Here is a 12,081-nt window from a genome sequence, read left to right on the forward strand (position 1 = left end):
TGCACATAAAATTTTTGTTCCTTGAATGTCATGATGGTCAATCACATGCTTGAATATGAGAGCTAGAAGGAGGTTATTGGTGAAATGATATTGGTTCATACAACCCCAAACTGTTGGATAATTGTATTTATTGATGTTTTATATTGTTAAGCTTATGACATTTCTTTATGCAATATATAGACTTCTTTTCTAAGTTGGGTACTTGATATTTCTTCTTGTAAGCTATGCAGTTCATAAATTCTCGCATGTGATTGATTGTTTTGTTATCATTATATGCATATCGTTTTTATCCCCACTCATAAATTCATTAGCAGTACAGATGTTGGGGTTTAGCTAGGAAAATGGGTTTTTCATTTACTCGTGCTCTATTAGGAATCTCTGCTGATGAACTTCACCTTTGTGGAGATGCAACCGTTATTCCTGATCTTATCCAGGAAATACTAAAAGTGACTGGTGATGAGATTGAGGTAATTTCTGTGTAATTTTGAATCAGGTTATTCTTGTTTTAGTTCATAAGTACGTACTTACTATAAGGGAAGATCCCACAAATCAAATCAAGGAAAATCACCCAAATAAATAGCCGAGGATCATGCCTCTATCAGCTCACAAATTATAGCAAGTTTATTCTCTGTTTTTGTACAGCCTTACTCTTAGCTAAGTTTCCTAGAATAGACTCTCTAATCTCTGTATTGAAATGTATACGATTACAATGTATGTGGTGTGATTGTTTTTGTCATTACTAAGAAATAAAGATTCAGTTCTTATTCAATCCTCAACACTTACATGGATGGGGTCTTTTAATTCTTTTTTATTTCCTGAGTTTGATATAACTTATTCTAGGTGGCGTTTTTAGTGAATTGTTCTACTGTATCATGCCGGTATGAGATCCACTTTGTTTCATGATTTGAAAGAGGAGGAATGAAAAAAAACACAAAATGCAACATGACCTTTTTTCACCCCCAACCCTTTCTTTCTATTTTTATCTTTTCTGTTCATTAATTTGATTACAAAGCTGCTATCTCAAATTTTCTGAACGGCCTATGTGGAATGTGTGGATGACCTTCTATAGATAAGTTTAACTAGAAGTTTGTTGTTTTTGTTATGAACTTTTCTTTTCTCAATTTTACATAGATTCTTGTTGACCTGTATTGGACTAAAATTGTCCTGAGTAACGGTCATATATCTAAAAAAAACTTTTGAATAAGTTACATTAATTTAAAAATAATATAAAAAATATATATTATATATTTTAGATAGGAACAATGTAAAAGATCATTTAAGATAGTGTCATGCATGTGATAAGATCAAAGGGCAAAACTATAATTATCTCAAACTTGTACCCTATTTTCGTTCATTAATTGACAGTCTTTTTAAAATTAAAGCTACTTTCATATTATCTAAAAAAAATACGTTTGATGTGATGTATTTTTTGAAATATACTTTTTAGCATTTTTTAAAATAAAAATTATTTTAATATGCAACAACCAGAAAACTTTTTTTTTTTTTTTTTTTTTGGGAATTGTAACAACCAAAAAACTTAATTTTGTTATTAAAGCACTTTAAGGCTATTTAAACGCTTTTTTTACCCCTAACACAACCTCTACCAAGCTCTTAATAAAATAGATGGGAAAAACATTTGTACGTGATCACTTTAGATATAGTCTGCGTTAATATATATATATATATATATGGAAAAGATTTTAATTATACCGCAAACAAGCCATGTGGGACTTTTGACACTCCTAGAATGCATAAATAATCCAAACTATCATATATATATATATAGTTATTACAAGTTTTTTTTTTTTGGTGTAAAATGTGAGATTTTAAATTAAAAAATCATCACTTACTCCATTACATGAACCTGAATTAAATGATTAAGTTGTCAGCAAGCCATGTCAGCTCCATAAAAAAGAATTCAAAACAACTTAAATATTTCAATTAATGAAAATCCCTTCGAGCAAGTAATTTTAAATATAAAATCATGTAGTGTGTGCATATATACACAATGAGAATGAACAGTAGTCAAACTGTTTTGTCTATTCATCATGTTCATAATTTGTGTAGTACTGTCCGTATCTCAAGCATTAATTCCGTCTAAATATTGTAATCACACCAACCTAGCTAGCTATAATGTTGGCACAACACAACATGATATGGATCAAGCTGGCTTTGAATAGTTGGAATTAATAGAAAAATCGTGGAAAAATAATAAAATTTTGCAGTATTAATATTGCATGGATTGAGCAAGTACTGTATGCAATCTCTTAATAAATAAATAAATACGATATTTATAAAAAAATTAATTTTTTAATAATAAACTTTATTTTTTTTTAAAATGATTGTATGATGTTTGTATACCTCACAATTATATGTAACATTACTCGAATTAAAGCCAAATAGTACAATACTTAACCATATTATTTAAGGAGGAACTAATTAGTTTTTAAACTTTTATGGATTAATTTTTCTTTCAAATAAACCATTGACTATATATTTTATTTAACATGAAGATGTTTATTACATATATAAGTTTAAAGTCAATCATAAAACTGTTTATTTTCGACGTGTATATACGATAATGTTGCTGAAACAAAAAATTACTATTGTTTTTAAGTTGAAATTAATAAATTACATGATATATAGTTTTTGTTTAAATTGACTCTTTGATCGGGTAGCTGGGGACGTTCATGCGCCATGCAGTTAGATTGAGTACTCTATCATGCATGTAATGTGTACGTGTGGAATCTAAACTTTTTCTTCTCGAAGATTAATACCAGTTTTTACGAACAAATTAACAATAACGAACAGACATATGTTACCATAATATCAAACAGTGCTGTTAATGTCGCGTCCAATGATTTTGTTCGTATAAATGCATGGGTAACCTAGAATTTAGACAAACCCTTTTGACTTCCCAACAGACTTTTTGATGATACATATGAACTGTTTCTTTTTTCTTAAATCGGCCAATGCGGCCTAGCTAGAGCTATGGATCGAGGTTAATAATTAGTTAGTTTCAGAACCAGTATTTTACCCAAAACAGGCAATAGGGTCCGGTTTACCGCATTAATGCATTCCTTAATAGAACAGATGTTAGATAAAATTTCTACGGAGGAAACAAGAAAAAAAAACGCCAACTTCCCATGGTCGAAGTTCCCCGTGCATTTTTTACTTTCTTTCTTCCTCATATTTCTTAGATTGAAGAAGTTAACCAGACCAAGAGAGAGTAGCTAGTGCAGACACCAGCAGCTAGCAGCATGGCAGGACAACCTCCGCTGGCGGCCGGAGTTCTGACCTCGTATTATAATGGAAGCTACACGAAGACCATAAAAGAATGCATTCGTCTTCCCTCCGAGATCCATTCGACAGGTTTTTGGAACTACTTTCGTTCTGGGACGATTCCTTCTACACTGCCATTGCTTGAGCTTCAGATGGTTCTAATTTTCGCCATCACGCGCTTCACCCATTCCATTCTTAAGCCGTACGGAGTCCCTGAATTCACGTCACAACTAATTGTATGTGCTCTCTCATCTCCAACGTCTTCCAGTACTCTTTCTTTTATTCGATCGAACATTCACATATATTTATATTAATATTTGATAAGAGTACTATATATATATATGTATATATATGTTGAGGAATAGAAGACACTCCTTTAATTTATAATATGTTGATGATCAGGCTGGCGTAATGCTCGGTCCTTCTGGCCTTGGGCGCGTCGGAATATTCCAGGCTTTGTTCTCAGTTAGAAATCAAGAAATAGTGGGAATGATAGGTACCTTTGGTCACATACTCTTTACGTTTATGAGTGGGGTGAAAATGGATACGGGACTGATAAACAGAATGGGAAGAAAATCCTTGTTTACTGGTATTGCCTGCATAATGTTTCCTTTGCTAGTTGGCTTCACAATCCAAGTGACACTAAGAAGATCTTGGCTAACCGCAGAAGAAGCGACTGGCCTTCCATTTCAAACAGCACTAAATTGTCTAACTCCATTTCCAGTGGTAGTATACCTTCTTGAGAGCCTCAAGATCCTGAATTCTGAACTAGGACAATTAGGCCTATCTGCGGCATTGGTCAGTGACATGGTTGGCAGCTTTCTTATCTGGCTTGCCTCAATGTCTAAAGTTGGGCGGGAGAAAGGCATGTTTGGCGCGGCGATAAGTGCATCATCAAGCATTGTCTATGTTTTTGTCGTTGTGTTTGCTTTTCGACCGGCAATGTTTTGGGTAATCAGGCAAACACCTGAAGGCAGGCCTGTAAAACGCACACATCTTCAACTAATCCTGATGTTAATGCTTTTCATGGGATTGCTTTCTCAGTGGTTCGGTGCGTCACTCGTGTTTGGACCTTTGATCCTGGGTTTGGCAGTGCCAGATGGACCCCCTTTGGGGTCTGCTATAATCAGAAAGTTTTACTTCTTCAATCAAGATGTGTTCTTGCCGCTGTTTGTGACTACATGTGGGATGAGGACAGATCTACGTTTGATCAAATTCAATGACAGCTTCATGACATTCAATGTACTGCTCATTTTCTTCACTTTTTCTGCCAAAATGATGGCGTGTGCGGTTCCCCTCTTGTACACCAAAATGCCCTTAAATGATGCTCTAGCACTCGCTCTCATTTTGAGTTCCAAAGGTGAAATCCACCTCGCCATCAATACCACATTCAGAGATACCGAGGTACTTGGCTATCCTTTTTCTTTTTCGTTTCCTCCTACAAGATGGAATTTCCTTTCTCTATTCACTAATTTTTTTTATTCTTTTTTATTTTTTTGTCACATTTTATTAGCCGCAAGTACAATACCTGACGGACACAGCGCTCACTTTGTCAAATATCGCGATCCTCTTGAATGCAATCATTGCACCAGTTATGGTGAAATACCTGTACGATCCTTCAAGGAAATATGCAGGCTACCAGAAAAGAGATATTATTCATAACAAAAGAAATGCAGAGCTCCGAATCCTAGTATGCATTCACAAGTCTCAAAATATTGTTGCGGCAATCGAACTACTAGAATCCTCATGCCCTACTAGAGAAAGACCTCTTGGAATTTACGTGCTTCACCTTATTGAGCTACTTGGCCGATCCTCTCCTATTTTTATCTCCCACGAAATGAAGAAAAAGACTGTGTACAAAACATCCGCGTATTCAGAGAATGTTATCAGCGCGTTCAAAAGCTTTCAACAAAATAATCGAGCTGGTGTTGTAACAAACTGTTTCACAGCAATCTCTCCGACCAAGTTCATGCATGAAGACATCTGTACTCTCGCACTGGACAAGCTAGCTTCCCTCATAGTACTCCCATTCCACAGAAAATGGTCGGCAGATGGGTCTATCCAATCGGAGGATAGTAGTCATTTAAGGACTTTGAATAACAGTGTCCTAGAAATTGCTCCATGTTCTGTCGGGATCCTTGTTGATCGTGGCGGCCATTCGAAGAGCTCTAACGTTATTGCATCAAAGTCGCCTTTTTCTGTGGCAATGATCTTCGTGGGTGGAAATGATGATCGAGAGGCATTAACTTTTGCCAAACGCATGGCCAATGACAGCAACATCACTTTGACTGTGGTTCATTTTGTTTCCTCCGACACTGAAGATATCACACTTTGGGACAAATTGCTTGACAATGAGGTACTGAAAGATGTTAAAATGAACAATGTAGGTGATGAATATGTGATATACTTAGAGGAGATAGTGAAAGATGGGCCTCAGACGGCATTGATAGTTCGTTCAATGGTGGACGAGTACGATCTTTTTATTGTAGGTAGAAGACACAACTGTGATTCCACACAGACATCAGGGCTTGCAGAATGGAGTGAATTCCCAGAGCTGGGGATTATCGGAGACTTGCTGGCCTCCTCAGATCTCAACAGCAAGGCTTCTGTTTTGGTGATTCAACAACAACGAAAAAAGACCTAATTTGAATCATGGCTGTGGAAGCTGATCATCGTCAGACTTGATCTCATCCTTCACAAATATAAATGGAATATAAATTCCATCCCCAGCTACCTTTTCTCATCATGTTCTATCCTTTTCAGATGGGAGCTAGGGTACTATAACATGTTTAACCAATGCATAATTGACAACTTTTGATATTTGTACATTCATGACTAACAAATTGAAAGTTTGCCCCTCATCATGATTTTATAGCCCGACGTTGCTCATGCGCAGCTTCTAATTTCAAATTTGTAACGAATTTAATGTGCATATAGTAAAGTGTTAGTTAATAATTGTGAGTTATTAGAATTTTCAAAAATGCATTATATATAATTTTGAAACTTTGGTACGTAACTCTAAGCTTATCTCTCTCCCATTTTAGGTCATGATGTCGAACTAGTTCGATCAAGAATTAATCTAGATAATAAATTTTATAACTAATGTACATTGAAACTAGTTCGATCAAGAATTAATTATAATCTAGATAATAAATTTTATAACTAATGTACATTGAAATTCACCGTGCTAAGGGTAAGTCCTCTCCAAATGATCAATCGATCGAATGACTTTATAATTAATCTAGAGAGATTAATCAGACAAATTTATTAATTCTACTCCCAGATCGAATTGAGTACTTAGGGCAATCCGTTTTGTAGTATATATCAACGTAAGATATTATTGCAGATGAAGTACTAACCTTATAAGTTCATGTGGATCGGGTTACCCTTAACTTTAATCATGATTTAGCAGATATCATGAAACCAGTAATCATATGTTTAATTATACATCATGATTGCCAACTTCCTCAATAAGGCTTTGTTTGAATCACATATATGTGTTGAGATGAGATGAAAAACTTGTGAATAATACATTGAAATTATTTGAGTTAAGATATTTTATATATGAGATTTTAAGAAAAGAGAGAAGAAAAGTTGGATAGAAATATTATAAATTTAAAATCTTATAATATATATTAATTATTTATCAACTAGCGACGAATCGATATCTTACTCTCATACTTTATATTCAATTATAAAGTACTTATATATATATATGAGCGTAAGAGATTGATTCATCGCTATTTAATTGATAAATAATTAACATATATTTAATTACAAGATCAACTCAAAAAGTGCAATTAAGTGATCTGAGATTTAAAAAATAAACTAAATTAAACCAAATTAAGATCAGGTTTGTGGTTAAAAGATTAAAATTAAAAATTGTTGGGGTGGAGTACGTATTTGAGAAAGAGACGATGTATTGCAAATATTGTCTGTTGTATATTTATATATAAATATCTCTTTATTCAGAAGGAAGGTAATATCTTTCTATGGTTTGATAAGTTCCTGGGCTCCGGTCCTTTAAGGGAAGTGTTGGATGATACAGAGCAGATTTTGGTTAAGGACATGGTGATAAACAACGAATGGGATGTGGAGAGGTTGACCTTACTTCTGGGCGTTCAGCAAGCATCGGATGTAATGAACACAATTGGGTCCTTATGTACTGAGAAAGACATACTAATTTGGTTGCCAGATAAAAGTGGTTGTTTTTCTTCAAAATTAGCTTGGGAGACTACACGGTCAAGAGCACCAAATTTCGAATGGTCTAAATGGATTTGGCATAACTCTTTACCAACTAAAGTTACAGTCTGTGTTTGGAAGGCTGCCTTCGGGCGTCTAGCAGTGGATGAAAATATGAGGCGTATTGTAATTCCTGTTGTCTCGGCTTCCAATTGCTGCAAGGTTAGACATACTGAAACACTGGACCACATTCTGAGTAAGGGAGAGGCAGCTTCCGAGTTGTGGTGTAGAGCTTCGGCTGAGATTGGTATCCCTTTCTATAGCCATCAAGGTTGGAAGGAAAGGATGCAAATCTGGTTTAATAGAGCTTCCAGATCTCCTCAGATTGGGTTCTTATTGGGCCTGATCCCTTGTATTATTGTTTGGAGACTATGGCGTAGGAGATGTGCTGCTAGGATGGAGGGCAAGTACGAAAACGGGGTGGAGACTTGGACATCGATTAAGTACTGGACACAATTAGTAGCGACCAACTTAAAGTCTGGAAAACAACTAAATCTGAGGGATAGGAAGCTCTTGCAAAACCTGGATATCCAAGTGAGAGTATCCCATAAACTCAGGCCTCTTGTTTTGAGATGGATGAAGCCAAGACAAGGCTGTTTTAAGCTCAACGTAGATGGAAGTAGCCTTGGAAACCTCAGGTCCTGCGGGAGGGGGAGAGATCTTGCGGGATGAGAGGGGGACTATGGTATTCTGGTTCTCCAAATCCTTCGGGACGTGCTCTAATAATGAAGCGGAACTAAGGGCTTTGATTGAAGGAATTATTTTATGCAAAGAGAGGAGTTTATCAAATGTTGAAATAGAATGTTAGTCAGAGGTGGTTGTGAAGTGGGTGTTGAAGAATAAATGTACAGTGTGGTATTTGTGGGATTGTTGGGATCAATTGAAAGACTTGTTTGTGGGATGGGTCTTTTCAATTCACCACTTATATAGAGAAGGCAACAAAGTAGCGGATTCGTTAGCTCAAAGAGGCTCCTTGGGTGAGAATAAGCTTTACGAGGTAAGTTCCCAATTGCCTCTTCTGACTAAAGGGTGGTACAGATTGGACAAAATGGGCACGACATCTATTCGAAGATAATTTTTTGTTACAGATTGGTTGTCTTTTGTTGATCTTTTTTGTTGTTTTGTAATCACCCCATAGGTTTGGCTTGATGTACGGCTTTCCTCCACCATAAATTAGGGTTTTTTTCTATATACTTGGGACGGGGTCTCCTTTGTGAGGCTTCGGCTCTTTCTTTAAAAAGGCTCTTTCTTTAAAAAAAAAAAAAAAAAAAAAAGTGGGCGAGGGAAGAGGAAATCCATGTGAAACCTCATGTGAAGACCGAGTCATACGAAATGTGTTCGAGAAGGTTTGATAGTTAATTTGTTAATTTTAATTAATTTTATAATTTTATTATATATAGTCACTTTTGTATAATTTCTATAAACTTAATTAATGTGATTGGACAAAATAATTATTTTGTATTAAAAAGTCACTCATATTAATTGAGTGCACAAAACGTATGCAAAAGTATCACTGCAAATAAAATTTATGTTAATTTTATATGGCATGAAGATGTCCCTAATTTTCTACTTGAGAATTAATTTGGAATTAAATATGCTAATAATATATATATATATATATATATATAATATAATATATAATATATCCAGCCAATTGATAACATATAGAATATGCTGCTCTCTCTCTCTCTCTCTCTCTCTCTCTCTCTCTCTCTCTCTCTCTCTCTCTCTCTCTCTCTCTCTCTCTCTCAATTTAAAACCCATTAATTATCAATATTCCTTAATTAAAAACTATAAACAAGTAATTCACCAATTAGCTTATAATTCGCTGTAAATTGTCAATTACAACACTGATAATTTATAAAACTGATCATATCATGATGATCAACTGCTCTTGTACATGAGTACTTGCATAGAATATTGGCTTCATTATTGCTAATATCAGACAATGTAACCGATTTCAAAGTCAGAAGAATATTAAGATTAAGATTAATATCGTCGTTAGGCTCACACTCTAATAATCATGTCTAGCTAGTTTCAGATCGATCATTTCATGGATTTGACCTTAAAATTGCTAGAACGTACAAACTTCATGATCATAAAATTTTTTAAGATCACCGAACCAACAAATTATTAGATAAAATGGGCCTCCAAGGGAGTTTGCAGTTTACATTTCCCAAGGTTTTGCGTCGAGACTCCCGGCCTCGTTCGTTCTTGATCTCTATCTTTCCAAATTAAACACCCTCAATCGGAAAGAACATGATCTTTTGAGAGGGATTGTCTTCTTTTTACGAGAAGCTAGCATGGAGGACTCTCTCTAGCTCACCTTCGAAGAACGTACGTACGGTTGCTGATTATGATCTATTGCGGTTTCCTATTTTCTTCCCCCTAGTTGTCACATCCTTAATGGTGCTAACATCTCTACAATTCTTTCTCACCCACAGTGCTAGATGATCAGTAGTGGATTAGATCAGACATATATTCGTCATGTCCAATATATAAAATTATTTATTTGTAAATAGTTACTTTTTAAAAAACAATATTTTCTATTAAAATAATCATATATTTTCGCCACAAATATTCGTTTTTTTTAATGATATATATAATATATACTGTTATTAGTAATTGATCATTTTCCATGTACACAATTATTCACAACACAGGTGGATAAAGATTGTAGGACGTACGTACGCCTAAATTTACATGAACACCATTAATTAATGTTTAGCTATATATATAACAATTCCAAGAAGCATTAATTCCATTTTGAGGCAAAAAAATCAAACCAGAAACCTCAAACGTCGTCACACATACATACAATTTACAAATGAAATGCTCCATCACTTTAGGCTATTGGTACAAACATTTGTACTTTGATGATCTGTCATTGTTGAAAGCCACCTGCAGTGTGAAACTAAACACATTACAATTCATTCACCAACCCCCAGGACATGTGCACCGTTTTCATTCTTGGATTATTAGGCACCAGCCACCCACCCACTCCACCGAATTCTGTAGCAAAAATTGATCAACAAATGCTGCACCGAATTGAAGGCCATCTTGGTCAAGAATGGTGGCAATTTGTCCCCCATAATTTCTCCTATAAAAGGAGATGAATTGTGAAGAGAAAATCATCCTCACTGAGGTGAGAGATCAGGCAGAGGGCAGAGGGCGAAAATGGGTTCTGGGGAAACCCAGAACGGAGGCCATTTGAGAGAGATAGAGAGATGTTGTGAGTGTTTGTAAAATTGTATAAACATATTGAAAAATCGAATTTCCGCTTCAGTGGACGTAGGCAGTTGCCGAACCACTTAAATATTGTCTCTATCTATTGTGCGTGTGATTTCTGGGCTGTCGGAGGCGCAACAGTCATAACCTTTTCTCGAGAAGCAAACGGATCCTTATCACCTCGTAAATACTGTAATCCAGATCTGCCAATGTATATGGCAGACCAAACGACCCCACGTACGTACGAACATTAGAACACCAACTTTAATCGTTCCCGGCACGGCATGTCGATCGGATTCCGGCAAGGAAAAAAAGAAAGTGTGTTTATAAGTCCTCGGAGATGCTCTCAAGATGAGGCTCCCACACACCTCCAACTTGGCCAGTCCTTCGATCCCGTCGACGCGACGGTTTCTTGTCGGAGATGATGTCCGATAGGTAACGATCACAGTTGGAGACATGATCAACATCACTAGTACCGCTGCACTTTTTGCTCTTCTTGGAGGACTTACTGAGGTTGTTACCTCGTTTTTTCTTCTCCGGCAGCGACGAAGCTGGGATCAAGAAGTAAATGCTTCCTCTCTTTAGCACAGAATCCGGCGAGACAATCAAAATTTTACGTACAACGCCTTGAGAGCACGGTTTGCTCAGGACGTGATTTGGGTTGGCCTCAAGGATCTCACCGGCCGTGACCGGATGTGTGATCTCTTCCACGTAGCCGTTCAAATGAACGATGCGGATCAAGTCTAGAGCTCCACAGTGAAGAACACAAGCCAAGCAACACCTTAGACTGTTATCCATGTCGACCTATATATATATATATAGATTGAATTCTCTCTGCGTGAATGAAAAGTATGGAACTCTTTCTTTCTGACTCCCTTTCTCGCGTATGCATGTATGAATGTGGCCAAAACTGGACAATGTGTTATATAGGAGCAGTTACCCATGCGAGCAGAGGAGAAAGTATAATTGTTACAATATGGATTCCAAATGATGAAAGTACCCTTTGGGTGATTTTCAAAATTAGTATTTATTATTAATGAGGCTTTTTATTTTTTTTTCTTTTTTTCTTTTTCTATGAAACCTTCCTTTTGCATGTAATTAATTCAAGGGCCCTCTAAAAAAAAAAAAAAAAAATCAAGATGCCGGATATATCTTGTTACACGGCCATGATTGCAAGTGTATTCTTTTTAAGGCAAGTGGAATATTGCTATTCCTTGAATAATTGTTCTCAAACTATAAAAAATTAAGGTATAATACTCCAAGGGTGGTAATTAGTATGTATCGTATATCATTAGTTAGATATGTTAAGAATGATAAGAGAAAAAGTAC

At 35.8% G+C, this 12,081-nt stretch overlaps 2 protein-coding genes across 2 annotated transcripts; one reads left to right on the top strand and one right to left on the bottom strand.

Annotated features, from left to right (window-relative positions):
- Positions 1-341: 341 nt before the first annotated feature.
- On the top strand, positions 342-6,061 carry LOC122293529 (cation/H(+) antiporter 4-like). The gene is made up of 3 exons (XM_043102094.1): positions 342-467; positions 3,685-4,686; positions 4,796-6,061. Exons 1-3 carry the CDS (start codon positions 342-344, stop codon positions 5,924-5,926), a joined length of 2,259 nt encoding a protein of 752 aa, XP_042958028.1. The 3' UTR covers positions 5,927-6,061.
- A 4,363-nt stretch (positions 6,062-10,424) lies between these two features.
- Positions 10,425-11,662, bottom strand: LOC122294787. Its single transcript, XM_043103750.1, has one exon. The coding sequence runs from the start codon at positions 11,548-11,550 to the stop codon at positions 11,077-11,079; it is 474 nt and encodes a 157-aa protein (XP_042959684.1). The 5' UTR covers positions 11,551-11,662; the 3' UTR covers positions 10,425-11,076.
- Positions 11,663-12,081: the final 419 nt, after the last annotated feature.

The sequence above is a fragment of the Carya illinoinensis genome, chromosome 14 (assembly GCF_018687715.1).
Source record: "Carya illinoinensis cultivar Pawnee chromosome 14, C.illinoinensisPawnee_v1, whole genome shotgun sequence".
Lineage (NCBI taxonomy): Eukaryota > Viridiplantae > Streptophyta > Magnoliopsida > Fagales > Juglandaceae > Carya > Carya illinoinensis.

Excerpts from the sequence above, each read along its gene's own strand:
- LOC122293529 (XM_043102094.1), top strand. The coding sequence starts at position 342 with ATGGGTTTTTCATTTACTCGTGCTCTATTAGGAATCTCTGCTGATGAA. Across the intron at positions 468-3,684 it reads TGACTGGTGATGAGATTGAG|GCTGGCGTAATGCTCGGTCC; the intron begins GTAATTTCTGTG and ends GTTGATGATCAG. Across the intron at positions 4,687-4,795 it reads CCACATTCAGAGATACCGAG|CCGCAAGTACAATACCTGAC; the intron begins GTACTTGGCTAT and ends ACATTTTATTAG.
- LOC122294787 (XM_043103750.1), bottom strand. The coding sequence starts at position 11,550 with ATGGATAACAGTCTAAGGTGTTGCTTGGCTTGTGTTCTTCACTGTGGA.